The sequence below is a fragment of the Marmota marmota genome, unplaced genomic scaffold (assembly GCF_001458135.2).
Source record: "Marmota marmota marmota unplaced genomic scaffold, marMar, whole genome shotgun sequence".
In the NCBI taxonomy this organism is placed as follows: domain Eukaryota; kingdom Metazoa; phylum Chordata; class Mammalia; order Rodentia; family Sciuridae; genus Marmota; species Marmota marmota.
This window is the reverse complement of record NW_026000078.1, coordinates 321904-339659: the sequence shown is the minus strand read 5'-3', so window position 1 is coordinate 339659 and position 17756 is coordinate 321904. Positions and strand designations below refer to the sequence as shown.

General features: G+C 37.0%; 2 protein-coding genes across 3 annotated transcripts in view; both read left to right on the top strand.

Annotated features, from left to right (window-relative positions):
• Window positions 1-14114, top strand: part of Dbt (dihydrolipoamide branched chain transacylase E2) — a 58288-nt gene extending 44174 nt beyond the window's left edge. The window contains exon 11 of the mRNA XM_048814612.1: window positions 13952-14114. The gene's annotated coding sequence lies outside the window, so the exon portion shown is untranslated. The remainder of the gene's footprint in view (window positions 1-13951) is intronic.
• Window positions 14007-17756, top strand: part of Lrrc39 (leucine rich repeat containing 39) — a 36482-nt gene continuing 32732 nt past the window's right edge. For both annotated transcript variants that reach the window (XM_048814615.1, XM_015502605.2), the window contains exon 1: window positions 14007-14144. In XM_048814615.1, coding sequence (XP_048670572.1) covers window positions 14032-14144 — 113 coding nt within the window. In that variant the 5' untranslated portion in view covers window positions 14007-14031. The remainder of the gene's footprint in view (window positions 14145-17756) is intronic.

Genomic DNA, 17756 nt, shown 5'->3' with positions numbered 1-17756 from the left:
GTGAACTAAGCTCTTGCTGTGTTCTTAGTGGTTGAAATTAAAGCAAAGCAGCCATAAAATTCTTGTCTTCCACTAATATGTCTTCACTAATGTGGGACTAATAGCAGTTACCAGGGTTTTGTAAATGGAAAGAAACCAAAATCATTGCTAAGAATGGCCAAAAAGGAAATCAAGGTTCTGTTCATTATGCAGAGTATTCCTCTGACATTTGAAAATGAAGCACAACAGGGAAGGAAGTTTGAAAGTATCCCCCAGAAAAGCATGTGATGGAAATATAATCCCCAATGCAAAGTGTTAGAAAGTGAGGACTAATGAGAGGTGTCCAGGCCATGAGGGGTTCACCCTCATGCATGGATGGATCAATGCTGATTATAAAAGCGCTTGAGGCTGCACTTTCAATCTCTTGCTTTCTCTAACCATGTGATGCTTTCTACCATGCTGAAACAGAAAGAAAGCCCTCACCAGAAGTTACTCCTCAATCCTGGACTTCCCTGCCTCCAGAACTGTAAGAAATAAATCTCCGTTCTTTATAAGTTACCCAGTCTCAAGTATTCTGTTACAGCAGAACAAAGCAGACTAACACAGTGGTTTTGCTCCTTCTCAACATACTATCTTTTCTTATTGAGGTTCAATCATTGTGCCTCCCTTAACACCCTAGCCCAGCTTCATATCTGTTTCACAAACACACACCTATTAAGATAAGCTGTATCCTTAGGTCACACAAATCCAAGCCATTCAAGTTCTTGTTTTTTTATTTTTTTCTCTCCCACCCCCTTCAAGTCATGGCTTAAGTTTTGCTTTTCATGGGGGGGAGCAACATAGGTGATCTATGTGACCCCAGACCATTCAGGGAGCAGTGTGGGAACACTGTGCCATCTGAGCATAATGCTTCGAGGATGCACATAAAACTCTTTGGATTAAAGTGCTGTACTGAGTCATTTAGCCTAAGTGCTCTCCACATAGTAATTGGGAGGGAAAACTTGAATAACACCTAGTAATAATGCCATAGTGTCAGATATCCTTAGTGCCTTACATGTATTAATTACTTTGGTCTCCTCAGCAACCCTATTAGTTAGGTGCTGTGATTGATTATCTCTGTTTTAAAGATGAGACAAGGCACAGAATTTAAGTCATTAGATGTGCTTGGATTAACATGCTCTGAAGAAGTGTAAAAATTAGGCCACTTCATCTCATGTTCCAAAAGTGGGAACTGATAATTTTATGATGTGTTGAAGGGATAAGTACTGTTAGGTCAAAAGGAAGACAGTTCTATGTGTACTGGTGGGGGTTGGGTAGCAATTTGAAAGTCTCCCTAAAGCCTATGTATTCTGCAGGGGTTGTTGATGTTAGGAATTTGCTGAATCAGTTTTTTTTTTTTTTAAATATTTATTTTTTAATTCTTGGCGGACTCATCTTTGTTTGTATGTGGTGCTGCGCCTCGAACCCTGGCCGCATGCATGCCAGGCGAGCGCGCTACCGCTTGAGCCACATCCCCAGCCCCCTGAATCAGTTTATTGAAGCAACATGATGTTAGTTTGCCCAAATCAGGATTCCACTAAAACCCTTATTTTCACTCTTATTGAGTCTGTTCTTATACCAAAACCAAACTAAAGAGGAGCCAGCCATTGGGAATTCTCCAAGTATGGGATGCATCCCTCAGGAACGAAGCTGTGTTCAGTGACTGTTTGTGGTGGCCTCCCCAGGTGTTCAGGGTGGTCTGCAGCAAAGCCAAGGAGGGTACCTCAAACTCCAGGCAATGACTAAAGGAACATTCTGAGGCTTCCAAGGGGAAAGGATCAGGTCCTGAATTCTTGTAGTCTATGCCTTATCTTCTTAGATGCTGGTTTCCCCTTCCTACAAACACTCAAAAACTAAAGAGGTGTAACATTAAGGCATTACATATGTGTGCAGCTACTGAATTCAGCAGGCTGTACCGGACAGACCATAAAGACACTCTCTTTATATGAGATAGCATTTATTCTAGTAGTAATATGAAAGCCAAAAGAGAAAGAGAAGAAAATACATCAGTATATTGGGGAAACACCAACACCCGAAGTCATACATCTGGGGAGTTACAGGGCAGCTTTTCAGGATCCTGACAAGGACTTAAGTCCTATTCCCCATGGGCTTCTGAAATGCAAGTTAGAACAAAGAAAGCTCAAGGTGACCTAGTGATCCCCTCAAGGACACTTCATCACACGCACCAAGGGCTGGGCAGATCCCAGAAGGGAGTGAGAGCCTTGACACAGGGGGTGGTTCTGAGCCAAGCCAACATTCTTTAAATGTTCCATTAAGGATGTATGGAGGTCACTGCAGGCACAGGAGTCAGGAAGGTCTTAATATTTTCCTTAGTCCTTTAAGTGGTAAGCACAGGATTTGGGTTTTGGCAGACACTCACCTCTTTGTTGTCCTAAGCGCTCATCACAATGAACTCTTCCCTGGAGCTTTTCATTTTAGGTTTTTTTTTTTTTTTAACGTGCCTTCGTTGAGGCTCTTCTTCCACTCTGAATTCCATGGGGTAAAAACCTACGCAAAAGTCCTTTAGCTCTCCTTTGACACAATATTTGTGCCCTTACTCTTTCCCTCTGCTTCCTCTTTCCTTCCCTATTTCCTCTCTCCTTCTCTTCACGATTGCCTAAAAGAAGGCTCAAAATAACACTCTTCTCACATTGTTGCCTCTACTTGGCACTACACAAATGAATTTCCAGTCTTGCTCCGAAATGGACACTTTAATTCCTACCTCACTGTCCCCACTATTCACCTGTAGTCACACTGTTGGCAAAAGCTTTGGCCACATCTCTCACATGGGTATCTCTTAAATAATTCTCTCTTCTGGACCCTCTCTCCCCTGAGCTCCAGGTATTCCATATTCCCCTTGTCAGCATCTCAAGGTCAATAATTGGTTCAGTGATGTCTCCTCAGACAGGTCGGGTCAAATATGAACTATTTACACCAAACCAGATATGGTTCATAGTCCATTAAAAAAAAAAAAAAAAACCCACAACCACAGTCTCTTTTATGTTACAGAAGGCATCCATCCATAGCAGCATAGATCACTGGATGTTTGCAAGTTTAGGATAATGCAGAAATTAAAATTAATCCATTCTGAGGCAGTCCCAGTACTGAGTGCAAGGGCCTTAAACCACAATTATATATGTGTGCTAGTCAGACCTTTGTGAGCAAACATCAAGCTCTGGGTCTTAGCTTGCTAAAACCTAGCAGGAAAATTTGGAGATAGTCCAGAAAACAGCCACAAAAACAACTAAAGCACGACAAGAATAAATGCAGCTCTGTTATAAAGAGGTCATCTATATCAGGCTTTTACTAAGTACCATGAGGAATGTTAAAATGCAAAGCATGGGGAACAGCTGTTTGTGGGTGTTAATAAGAGACAGGAGAAAAGAAATGAGGACAGGTGGAGATCAAGCATTTAGGTTTGATATGGGGGAAAGCTGGGACAAAGAAAGGGGTTCACACTCACACTTGGCTGAGCAGGAGGCCATCCAGCAGGCAGCAAAAGTGGCTCCATCCATCCACACCCCCAGAGGAGCAGTCAGGCTTTGATAAATTTGTGAAAAGTTGTTTAACTTGAAGTTGCTGCAAGAAACTCACCATAGTTCTAAAAATGTGGTAAAAAGCAAAGTCCAAAAAAGACAAAGATGATGAAATCTGTACAGAAATTACAGTAGTGCATGCAGTTGGTCGTAAAAGCTGAGCAATTTGAATTGTTGAAAAAAATCAGGTGGTGTTCAAAATGGAGTCACAAAGACTTTGGACTAAATTGATGGCAGCTGTAATAAAGTTAAGGGAAACTGAAGGGAGTACTATAAAATGGAAATGACTCACAGTCTGAAAATTATATAATCAAATACTCAGATTCCATGAGGTGAAATGCCATACTAATAACTCTGCATATCAAAGCTTTCACAAATTGCACAAGAACCTGGCCTTGGTCCATTATGTTGCTGGCACCTCATTAGAAGGGCCCTGTTGGTTCAAATGTTGCTTGGACAGAGCTGCACAAACTGCTACAGTGTCATTTTGAAAAACTGCCATTTTCCTCTACTGCTCTAGCTCCTCTAATAGTTTTTTGTGTGAGAATGATGGTAAGAGCCTAGCTTGTAGTCCCCATTATTGGGAAGGCTGAGGCAGGAGGATTGCTTGAGCCCAGTAGTTCAAGAACATCTGTGCAACATAATGAGACCCCATCCTAAAAAAAATCTAAAAGGAGTAATTCCAATTTCAATTGAATGGAATTATTTCTGTAAGATACTTACTTTCAGGTTGTAATATTTATTAAATCTTTAAAACATTGCAGCTTCCACCTTTACTAGATAATAAGATTCTGTATAGTATTTTTGGAAATGTGAAAAATATTATTGCAGTTACCTTTTCAAATGTATATAAAATATACTCAAAAGTTAGGTCGATATTCTAGAAACAAAGGATAATGTAATTTACATGGAATAATCTGTGCAAAAAAGGTTTTAAATTAGTATAGTTTTTATTTCTGTAATGGAAATTAGTGCATAAAAATAAGAGCAGAAGGAGAGTATCTTTTTAATTTGCTGTGCAGTCAAAAATAACCTCATTCAAGTCATTCTGTAATGGTAGTGAATCCAGAAGCTGAAACAGGAAGATTGTGAGTTTAAAGCCAGCCTCAGCAAATTAGCAAGACCCTGTCTCAAAAAGGGTTGCAGATGAAGCTCAGTGGCTAAATGTCCCGGGGTTCAATGGGGATTGAACAACAACAACAAAAAAATCTCATTCAAAATATTGGAAACCAGTATCATTTCTATGTTATTATTTGCTGGGTGTGAAAGGGATATTGTTTTTTTTCCTTTTGAAAAAAGACTATATGTTTTATTCTAGCCATCTGAGTTTAGGTTTAAATTGCTCTGGGAAGTTTGCATAATATTCTGATGATCATTGCTTAGATGCCATACTTCATATAAGAACTATCTTTACATAAGGAGAAAAACTATGGCAACCACTTCATTCATTAAAGAAATTATGTTTTGTTCACTTGCATTTTGCTTGCTTGCTGACATTGATTATTTATACTTACAGAATGTTTTTCTTAAATGAAGATTTTAAAATCACTTCCAATGACCTTCTAATTTCTGGTCAATTCCCAGTAAGCTATGGAATAAATGGTTTTCATATAATAGTGTTTTGTGTCTCCATCTTTGATTGGTTTATGTAAGTGGTGATGGTGATGGTGATGGTGACAGGGTATGTGTCAAAATGACAACAGTCTGGGTGCAGTGGTGTGCACCTATAGACCCAGCTACTGAGGAGAGGCAAAGGCAGGAAGGTCAATTGAGCCCATGAGTTTGAGATCAGCCTTGGTGACACTTACCATGTTGGGGGCTGGGGGAATGACAACCAACACAAAATCTAAAGGTCAGAGGTACATTTGAATTCTTAAATACATTAATTTTATTTTTTTTTAATTTTTTATTGTTGGTTGTTCAAAACATTACATAGTTCTTGATATATCATATTTCACACTTTGATTCAAGTGGGTTATGAACTCCCATTTTTACCCCATATACAGATTGCAGAATCACATCAGTTACATTAATTTTATTAACACAAAGCAAATATATATTTAATAATAGAAAAAGAGAAAAGAATAATTAGCACTTAAACTATTTTATTAGTTGTTGCAGTAACTTAGATATTTGAGTTATTAAAAGATTGAAACTCTGGAGAAATGCAACAGAAGTCACAAAACTGCTTGGAGTCTGAAAGCTCCAGCTCCAGAGAAAGGTGTTTGGTGTACACCAGCATTGACTACCATCTCCTCAGGAATGGTTTCCCTAGTTTGTCAGACTAAGTGATACAAATTATTAGGTATCTATAATTTTCTAATGTAAGTCTCAAGACACGGAGATATGTCACGCCTCTATTTGGCAAAGGGTACAGTCTGCTATTTAGGAGTTTCCCTTACATGCACGTGTGTGTGAATGCACTAAAAAATACCCATCCACCCAACTTTACCTGAAGATTTCCACAGAAAAGAATTGTGGCCAAAACAGTGTGATAGTGGCAGAAAGGCATATAGACCAATGGAATAGAATAAAGAACACAGAAATAACCCTTGCATAGATGGGCTAATTAATTTTTGGCCAATGTGCCAAGACCACTGAATGGGGAAAGGATAGTCTTTTTGACAAATGGTGCTGGGAACACTACATATTCACACGCAAGCAGAGCTTGCTATAGTTTGAATGTTTTTGCCTCCCCTGGCAAATTCATATGTTGAAACCTAACCACCAAGATAATGATATTAAGGATGGGGTATAGGGGGCTGGGAGGTGATCAGGTCATGAGGGCTCTGCCCTTGAACTCTTACAAAAGAGGCTTGAGGGTGCTTATTCTCCTTATCTGGCTTGTGAGGACATAGCAAGAAAGCACCATCTGTGAAGAATAGATCCTCACCACACCCCAAATCCGCTAGCACCTTGATCTTGGATTTCTCAGCATCCCAAACTGTAAGCAATGAATTCCATTGTTTAGGTATTACCCAGTGTATCCCAGAGATGTAGTCATGGTTCAACATAAGCAAATCTATAAATGCAATGCACCACATAAACAGAATGGTTGCACATTATTATGGAAATTGTGTGTGTGTGTGTGTGTGTGTGTGTGTGAGAGAGAGAGAGAGAGAGAGAGAGAGAGAGAGAGAGGTACTAGAGATTAAATCCAGGGGTGCTCTACCACCAACCCACATCTCTACTTTTTATTTTTTATTTTGAGACAGGGTCTCACTAAGTTGTCCAGGCTAGTCTTGATCCTCTTGCTTTAGCCTCCAAAATCTTTGGGATTACAGATATGTACCATCATTCTGGCTATTATGGATGTCTCTAACACCAATAAACTGTACAATTAAAAAGGTTGAGATGATTAATTTTATGTTATCTATATTTTACCACAAGTTTAAAAATGGACAGAAAAAGAGGGTACCAGGAGAGTTAGAATCAGAGAAGAGAGTCATAATGGAAGCAGAGCTTAGAGAGAGGTGATTGGGAGGTGGAAGAAGGAGCCACAAGCCAGAATGTAGGCAGCCTGCAGATGCTGGAAAAGATAAGGAAAAATATTGTCCTGAGAACCATCAGAAGAAATTAGCCCTCTGACCCCAGGAAGGACTGATTTGAGATTTCTGATCTTTAAAAGTGTAACAGAGGGGCTGAGGTGTGGCTCAGTGGTAGAGCACTCGCCTAGCATGTGCGAGGCACTGGGTTCAATCCTCAGCACCACATAAAAATAAAAACAAATAAAAATAAAGGTTTTGTGTCCAACTACAACTAAAAAATATTTTTTTAAAAGTGTAACAGGATAAATTTGTGGGGAAGGGAGGAAAGAATAGCATTGTTATTCAATTTATAACTGAATCAGATAATGGGAATGATTATATTCCTAATTTATACTTCTTGTTTTCTCTTGAGTTAACTGTATTCTTATTTGCTTACATTTCTGTGTACTTGTCAGTAAATGTACACTTGAGTATCCTTTTTTTCTTTTTGGGGGTGCTGGGGATTGAACTCAGGGGCACTCGACTACTGAGCCATATCCCTAGCCCTTAGAGACAGGGGTCTCACTGAGTTGCTTAGGGCCTTACTAATTGTAAGGCTGACTTTGAACTTGTGATCGTGCTGCCTCAGTCTCCAAAACTGCTGGGATTACAGGCATGCGCCACCACACCCAGCCTAAATGTAAACTTGAATATCCCAGTTCCCACTGTGCACTTTGAACAAATTACCTCATCTTTTTGTGCCTCAGTCCCTCATTGGCAAAATAGAGATAAAAATAAGAGATTTTCATGGGCTTTTGTGAGGATTAAATGAGTTAGTGTATATCAGAGTTTGGATACTGCCTGAATATAGTAAATTACTCAGTAAGTGTTAGTTACTATTTCTACCCTCCCAGAGTACAGCCAAGAAACAAGGTGGGCATGGGTGCTACTGCCATGTGATCATAGGAAGAGACTTAATGAGGCCTTATTAAGGTTTGCTTTTCAGAGTAAGACCAATTTACGGATGAGATGACTTTGCTGTGGAGGGGAGGTAGCCTAGCTCATCACAAGTGGCTTCATTCTTGACACAAAGTGGGCAACTCACTTTAATATGTTGCACAAATTATCTTCCTTCTCCTCTGTCATTGTGTGTCTGCCATCTGGTGGGTGCCCAGATTTTCATTCTAAAGACCCTGAGGTTTGGGCTTCTGCAGAATCCATGGGTCTGAACCAGTACAACAGCAATACTTATGTTAAGAAAAGAAAACAAATTTACTGCTTTTGGTGTTGATTTGTTTTCTTTTTCTAGGGCTTTGAGATGTGATGGTAGGTCATTTATTTACTAACTTTCTATTCTTTTAATGAATGAGCTCAATGCAATGAACTTTCCTCTTAGCACTGCCTTCATAGTGTTCCAGAGATTTTGATATTTTGTATCAGGGTTCTCATTTACCACTAAGTATTTTTTTTATATCATCCCTATTTCTTCTGCTATCCATTCATCATTCAGTAGTGTATTATGTAATCTTTATGTGTTAGAGTAGCTTCTATTTTTTTATTTTATCATTGATTTCTAGTCCATTCCATTATGATCTGACAGAATGCAGGGTATTATTACCTAGGTGCCCTTCACACAGAGGAATGAAATTAGGGCATTTGCAGGTAAATGGATGGAGCTGGAGAACATCGTGTTAAGCGAAATAAGCCAGTCCCCAAAACCAAAGGCCAAATGTCTTCTTTGATATGTGGATGCTGATCCAAAATGGGGGGAGGCTAGGGAAGAATGAACTTTCACTTTTCTCTATCATTTATAATCCCTATTATCCTACTAGTATTTGCAGCATCTGCCAGCATGTACAACTAATTATAACAAATTAAAAAAAAAAAAGAAAAGAAAAAGAAATCTAGAAGAGGGTAAAGTGGGAAGACCAGTGAAAGAAAGTATAAAGCAAATTATATGGCAGAAAGAAAAAATATTGGGGGAAGATTCATTATCTTTTGAATTTTGTTCCATGTGCATATATAATTAAATCAAAAATATATAATTTTTCAGAAACTAGAATTAAGTCTTCTCTATGAATACTAAGAGATAAAAGTTGAGAGGTAATTGAATTTGAAACCTAGGGGTTGGAGTTAGAGCTCAGAGGTCGAGGGGATACTTAGCATGCTGGGTTGAATTCCCATCATCTCATCCAACCTAAAATGAGTAAAGCCTGACCCAGCAGAAGTTTGGGGGTCCTCTGTTATGCAGGCTCATCCACACATTGATTTTTCTTTTTTCTTAAGCACAGCATCTGCATCTTTAATTAAAATATTTACAGAGCTATTGTTAGTAGGTAGGATTTTTGTTATGCCACACACCTGTGTATTTCCAAGTTTCTCTTCTTGAAACAGATTTATTAAGTTCTATTAAATACTTAAGATGTGTAGCTAATGAAAAGTGGAGAGATTTCAATAGAAATTATTCTTAGGAGCTTAGAAATAGTTGTGCCTAGTAGTTTTACAATGTTGGAGTAGAGCATTGTGCAGTTTCCTGAACATACTCACATTATCAGTTGATCCTCTGCACAGAAGCCCCATGTGATTCTTGCTATTCTCAGCTTTGTCCATGAACTAAAATTAGAACTAGGCTGACATTACACTTCACTTAGTTACAGCCTGACGGTGGATTTTAGTCATTTGGAACCACACGGAAAAAATTCACCCCATAATCTATTCTTCAATGATAATCACTAACTTTGGGCATGACAGCTTCAGTGTCCACCAATGATGGTAAGTATTTTTCCATTTTCCAAAAAACATTTCTTCTCCATTCTTCATTCTATCTCAATAGAGTGCTGATGATGACTTTGTGTCTGTAATTGCCGCTTGGGATTGAATTTAAGTATTTTTTGGGTCCATAATCACTTATACAATTGTCCTCCTCTGGAAGATAGATTCCCCTACAAGCTGGAAGCATCTCTTCTAGGATGGTATTTCTTTTGACTTTGACAAGCCGACCCTCCATCATGTCATTGCCATCCTTATCTCACTGCCATGCTGTTCTGTTCCAGGAATAACCAAGGTAGAGACCACTGTTTTGTGTTAGAGGCAGAAATGCAAGCATTATCAATGACTTGTTTTCCTTTAAGGGAAATTGGTCATTAGATGAAAATCAAATGACCAAAATTTAACAGCCAAAGAGGAAATGAATTAGCAAATGACTAAACAGTGATATGTGTGTAGTAAAATTCCTACATACATGCAGATAGCTGGGATTTTAAAATATTTTTAATATTTGATATTATTTAAAGTATTTACCAAATACTTTAAAATGTGAGACAACAAATTATAGGTGATATGATCAGATAGCTGAATTACTAAAAAGATTTCTTTCTTTCTTTCTTGTTAAGTTTTTTTAGTTGTAATGGGACACAATACCTTTATTTTATTTATTTATTTTCATGTGGTGCTGAGGATCGAACCCAGCACCTGGCATGTGCTAGGCAAGCGCTCTACTGCTGAGCCACAACCCAGCCCCACCAAAAAGATTTCTTGATGACAAAATGTTCTTGCAGTCTGTTCCTTATATTGCTTAGAAATGGGGACTCTCCTAATAATTTTCTGAATACTGTTAATTACATAGCAATCCTGGCTTTTTTCTTCTGCAATACAGTCCTTCTCTCTCTCTCTCTCTCTCTATCTATCTATCTATCTTTCTGTGTGTGTCTCTCACACACACTGCATAATTTTAGTTTAAAAATATCAGTAATTTAGAACCAGTTATGATGGTGCATGCCTGCAATGCCCACAACTCTGGAGGCTGAGGCAGGAGGATTGCAAGTTGAAGGCTAGCTTGGGCAAGTTAGTGAGACCCTGTCTCAAAATTTAAAAAAATAAAAAGAGATGGCAATGTAGCTCCGTGATATAGCACTCCTAGGTTCAATTCCCCATAAAAAAATCAATAATTTAGAAAAGATTAACAGTGAAAAGCAACATTGTTTACCCCATTTCTCACCATTGCCATCCTGTTCCCTAGAAGTAAACATTGTAACCATTTTGGGATTTAATTTTCAGGGATTATTTGCAAATTTCCTTTTTTGAAGTTAGATACATGCTATTTCTTATTATTTCAGGCATTATCTATGGAGCTTTATTATGAGATGGTGATTAAGTTCCTTTATACCCCATAATGTGATGTTTTTAGTGTCTTTCTTGATTCCTTTTTCTTGCTGTAAATTTTGATTGTTTAGTTTTTTATGAGACAGGGTCTCACTATATTGTCCAGGCTGGCCCTGAACTCCTGGGCTCAAGCCACCCTCCTACCTCTGCCTCCTGGGAAGCCAGAACTACAAGCATGTGTGACCAAGATGGCTTTAAAATGTTTTAATATCAATGTAAAAGGAGACAAGAGTTTTACAAGCAGATTTTAGAACACTAATATTCATTTCTAAAATGATGTCTCTTCTTTTTAGAAGCCTCAACGTGAATACCTATAAATCTTACAGAACATATTTGTTCCATTTTAACATATCTATAGCTGACAAACATGTACTATAATTTTCAAATCAAAGGCCTCTAGTGGAAACAGTCAAGTTAAAAATGACGTGTTTTAATTTCATTTTTAGTCTTGAAATCCAGCAAGAGACCCCCTTTCCCCTCACAGCTTAGAAAAAAAACACTTCTAATTCCTTTCTAGAGGACTGGTGGTGTTGACAGCTTTTAATTCTCATTGTCAGCATCTAGACATCCCTGGTTCAGTTTATGTATATTAACGTCACAGTTCCAGTTGCTGAAAATGCCTCATGATTTTCTTCACTTTATTACAATTTGGTATGGCACCTGTCACCAAGGCACAGTGTGGGAAAAGAGCCACCAGGAACACAATGGTCTGACTACAGAGTTAGCCATACACCCTGGATCTGTCAACTCAGTGAGGCTACTAAGGGAAATATAAAATTCTAGGAGGCATGCTTTTTTCCTCTTTATTTTTACTATTTTGAAAAAACACTGCTTAGAACATTCTTGTTCATGTTTCCTAGTGGTGACATACCCTTCCCCAGTAGGGACTGCTAGTGAGTGGAACTGCTGGATTATAAATTGCATATTCTACTCCAGAGTGATTAAGAATGTATACGAATTTACATGACTCAAATTTCCACTAGCATTTGGTGTAGCCAGGTTTTTTGTTTGTTTGTTTTTAGTTTTAGTTTTTAGTTATACTTGGACACAATACTTTTATTTTATTTATTTATTTCTATGTGGTGCTGAGAATCAAACCCAGTGCCTTGCATGAGCTAGGCAAGTGCTCTACTGCTGAACCACAACCCCAGCCCCAGTCTTTTTAAATTTGATTACTCTGATAGATGTGTGTTGGTATTTTATTATGTTTTTAATTCACTTTCACAAGGTTGAACAGAATTTCATGTTTTTTTTTTTTTTTTTTGCGGGGGCAATTTTTGCCATTTAGATTTCATCTTTTGAATTAACTGTTAAATTGTTGACTTTTTTCCCCCTTTTGATGCTGGAGATCAAATCCAGAGCCTTATTCATGTTAAACATGCACTCTACCACTGAGTTCTGCCCCCAGCCCTGTTGTCTTTTTAAGTTGATTTTTAGGAATTCTTTATCTATTGTAGATAGAGCTCATTTGTGGTGACATGTGCCACCAATATCTTCCCCACTACATGGTATTCCTTTTATTTTCTAAGTGACATCTTTTAATAAAGTTCATAATTAATATAGTCCGATCTATCAGATCTATCAATCTGTTCCTTTAAGGATATTCTTTGTATTCCATTTTAGGAAGTGTTCCCTAGAGTGGGATGTAGAGCACTTGCCTAGCTTGTATGAGGCCTTAGGTTCAATCCCAGCACCTGGAAAAAAAAAAGTATTCCCTACTTTAAGGACATATATCTTATATTTTCTCCCCAAACCTTTATGTTTTGGGAGACTTGCACTATCACTTATAGAGCTATAATACATCTGGAATTAAATTTGGTTATATATATATTTTAAACTGTCCAAAAAAATCATTCTGGCAGTATTCTGCAATGCTCATTTATGTATGGGATCTGTTTCTTGGGTTTCTTATTGAATTACATTGATCTGTTAGTGCACTGAACCAATACAACACTCTCTACTACTAAAGCTTTAAAAGAGGTCCTGATAGAATAAATCCTCCCACTCTAGTTTTCTTTGTCATGAGTATTTTGGCTATTTTGTATGTTTAGAATTGTTATTAATATTAGAATATGAGAGTCAAGGTAGCCCTCTTGGTTTCCAGATGGGGTTTTTTGAGACTGTTTATAGCTCAATTTGGAAATATCTGATGTTCTTACAATATTGAATCATAAATATGATGTAGAACTCTTATTTAGGTCTTCTTTAATTTCATTATATTTTTTAGTTTACTGTGTAGAGGTTGTACCCAGTCTGTTTATTCTTGAGAACTTGGTTTTTTGCACTATATAAAATGGTATCTTTAAAAAGTTAATATCTGCTTTGCAGCTGGGCTCAATGGCCCACATCTATAGTACCAGCATTCAGAAGGCTGAGACAGAAGGATTTCTTGAGTCCAGAATTTTAAGGCCAGCTTGGGCAACACAGCAAGATCCTGTTAAAAAACAAAAGGAATATGGACTAGTATACTAGTTTTGGGAACTAGAAAGTGTCCAGTAAATATTAGGTATTATGATTATTACATTATTTTTCCAGTACTGGGGATTGAACCCAGGGTCTCATGCATGCTATCTACCACTAAACCACGTCACCAGCCCTTTTTATTTTATTTTCAGACACGGCCTCACTTAGTTTCCCAAGCTGGTCTCAAACTTGCAATCCTTCTGCCTCAGTCTCCAGAGGAATTGGAATTACAGATGTGAGCCACCATACCCGCATCAATGAACATTTGAAACACATTGCTTTTTTATTTTTTTATGATCCAATTAGGTCCTTTCTGAGATGGCATCTGTGATTCAGCAGTTCAGAACTTAATGAAGCTGATGATTCTATGACAATGTGGAGAAATCATGACAGAAAATGTGGTTTGTACTGGGGCTGTTAATGCTGTAAAAGAAGTGTGGGAAAAACGAATAAAGAAACACAATGAAGATCTGAAACGAGAGAAGGAATTTCAACACAAGTACTTACTATATTTATTATTTTGGATTAGTGAAAATTCATAATCTCATCATTATAAAAATCACTTATGAAGTGCCTCATTGTTGAATTTTATAGAGATTTTTATTTACAGAATGTTTAAAATATACTTAAATACCTGACTCAATTAAATTCTGTCTATGTAAGAGTTACAAAAATAATATCTGTGTGTGAGAATAGTAGTTATACTGTGCCCTCATAGGACTCTGTTTAGCATTAATTAAGGTTTGATTAGTATCACTTGGTCTAATTGTTAGGCTTGTTTTGTACAGCATTAATCTTTTAGGATTTTAAAAAACATCTGGCAGTAGAAGGTACTACTTATTCCCACCTACTTGAGTGGCTGTGAGTTCCAGCAGGATCATCTAATTCCTTGATTGGGGCTATCTTTAAATAGTATGGCTCTCATTTCCTCTGCCTCCTTGATATCTTACCTACTTTTCTAATTGGTTGTCTTGAAAATACTCTGCTAATCTTTCAGAAATAGCCCATTTCCTCATAGTAAATAATATAAAAATGATGTAATTGAATAGCTAGCATTACGCAATTTGTCTCAACTTGCCACACCTATCTTCCTATGAGCTATTCAGAACCTTCATTAAGTTCTGAATAGCTCATAGGAAGATGAGCTATTCAGATTAGAAGGCCACGGGAACCCCATTATCACAATGCACTTGTTAACTAATTAGAAATTTCATGCAACTGAGAGATTAGAACAAACAGACTTTATTAGAAGTATTTTGCAAACCTAAACACATAAAGACAACAAACATTATACTTGCAGGGTTTTTGTTTTGTTTTCTATTCTTTAAAACCCTCACTGAAAATCAGTTAACACACAAAACTTCAAAAATTCTCAGATGTCAAGATATTTTTGGCAAATAAATATACAAATTAATTAAACCTTATTTTTTGATGACTGCTTTTTAAAAATTATGTACTTTTTAATAGGCTAAATTTGATTCTAAACTTGATTCTAAATTTGATTCCTTTGCTTTTTCATATGTGAAAAAATTTCTAGGGGTAGAGTGCTCCCTTAGCATGCATGAGGCACTGGGTTCAGTCCTCAGCATGCATAAATATAAAATGAAGATATTGTATCCACCTGTAACTAAAAAGTAAATATTAAAACAATTTCTAGGATACAAATAGAAAAATTTTTGCATCTTTTTGCTCACTATCTTTATAGTCAGCATAGTATATGCACATTATTCTTATATATGTTCTCAATGGATAAACTTTATTTGGTATAGTGCTTGCCTTGAATGTGTGAGGCCTGGGTTTGACCCCCAGTATGGTGACAAACAAAACATTAACTATCTAAGGATTAGTCAGCAGGAAAAAGCACATCAAACCCACAATGTGATACCATTCACAACCACTAGATGGATATAACAAAAAGTGGGCAATAACAAGTATTGGTGAGGGTGTGGGGAGATTAGAACTCTGATATACAGATGGTGGGGGGTGTAAAATGGTATAGCCAATTTGGAATTTAGTTTCAGTTTGGCAGTTCCTAAAAAGACTAAACATAAAGCTACCATATGACCCAGAAATTATGCTCCTAAAGATATACCCAAGAGAAATAAAAACATATAATCTGTCAAAGGAAAAAATTACAATTCAAAGATCTTAATTGGCTTTCTTTTTAATTCAAGAATTAGGCAACATTTCCATGAAATTCTGTGTTCTGAGGGACTGAACAGAAGAAGTTACTTTTATAGAAAGAAAAGGACTGAAAAAAGCAAAAACAAAGTTACTTTCAAACTTTGTTTCTAAGTTGTTTTCTCTGTAAGACAGGAAAAGGAAGATAGAACAATAGAAAATTAATTGGCTAACATTGGATTATTTCAAGTTACCTTCTTTGTACAAGGAGGAAGGCAGAGAGAATTTCATTGCCATTCTAGGAAACTGAATGGAAAGTTGGCTGATAACTTTCTCTTCTGATTTCTTGGCATGGTCAGATTAACAACTTAGTTTCTGTTTTGTGAATTGGAACCTTAGCATGTGTGACTTTATTTTGATTTTTATTCTGGTTTTTTGGAGCTTAATCCAAAATAATGGCCTCATATCTGGGCATGATGACTGTAATTCTAGCTAATTAGGAAGCTGAGGCAGGAGAATTGCAAGTTCAAAGTCAGCCTCTGCAACCTAGCAAGACCCAATATAACAATTAAATAACAAGGACTGGGGATGTAGCTTAGTGGTGGAGCATCCCTGGATTCATTTCCCAATATAATAATAATAGCCTAATAACCTCCCCAAAATTTTAATAGTTCACACAAAAACTTATACACATACATTTGTAGTAACATTATTCATAATAGCCAAAGAATAGAATTATCCAAATACTAATCAACTGTTGAATGAACAAACATGATAAACTCATCTGATGAAATCATTCTGCCATAAAAAGAAATGAAGTACTGATACATGTTACAGCATGAATGAGCTTTGAATAAAAATATACTAAGTGAAAGATGTCAAACACAAAGACACACATTGTATGATCCTATTTATATGAAATGTGCAGAATAGGCTATTAGTAATTCCGAGGGAATAGGGAAGGGGTATGGATAAGGAAATTTTTTGTTTAATGGTAAAGTATTTTGGATTTAGATAATGGTGATGGTTGTATAATGTTGTGAATATACTAAAACCTACTGAACTGTATACTTTAAATGATGCATTTTGTGCTATGTGAATTATATCTCAATAAAACTATTATAAATAAAATTTATGAAGAATTATGGTCCTTATCAAAAACTTAGCACTGGAAGTATATCTCAGAGGTAGGGCATGCATTTAGAATGCAAAAAAAAAAAAAAACTCTTGGCTCAATCTCTAACACCAAAACAACAACAACAAAAATATAGTTCTACTGGACCTAAGTTCATCTACTCACCACTCAAAAGCCAATACTTGAGAGATCAGGAGATGGGGTGAAAGAAATCAGGTTTATTCAAGAGCTAACAAAATGGAAGATGGAGAGGGCTATCAGCCCCCATCCTCCTCATAAAAGACCATCTTAGGGAACTCATGTATGCAAAAAGACCTTTGTAGAGAGGGAAAGGATGTTCAGGGGGCAGTGGGTAGGTACTTGCTGGGCTGGGTCTTGATCATCAAGGGCAAGTGTCTCCTTTCTCTCCAACCCCAACTAGAACACTGCAATTGACCTTGGCTTCCTAAGGCTAGTTCCTATAATTTTTAAAAAATATCTATTTTATTAGCTGTTGATGGACTTTTATTTATTTGTTTGTTTGTTTATTTATATGTGGTGCTGAGATTCAAACCCAGAGGCTCACACATGCTAGGCAAACGTTCTACCACTAAGCCCCAGCCCCAGCCCTAGTTCCTATAATTATTTAGATAAACATAACTTTTCTGCAAGTTAAATTTTGTAAAAATTGATGTTTTATGTTAGTTGATGCACAGGACTTAAGAATGGGGTATTATACATTCTAATGTTATCCCAAGGTCACCAGATATTCTGGGTTCTGAAAATCTAAAAAGAAAGATAATAATTTAGATGCTTTTTTTTTTTTTTTTTTAGAATTTAGAATTCAAGGCAAGTGGAGGGGAAGTATCTCTACAA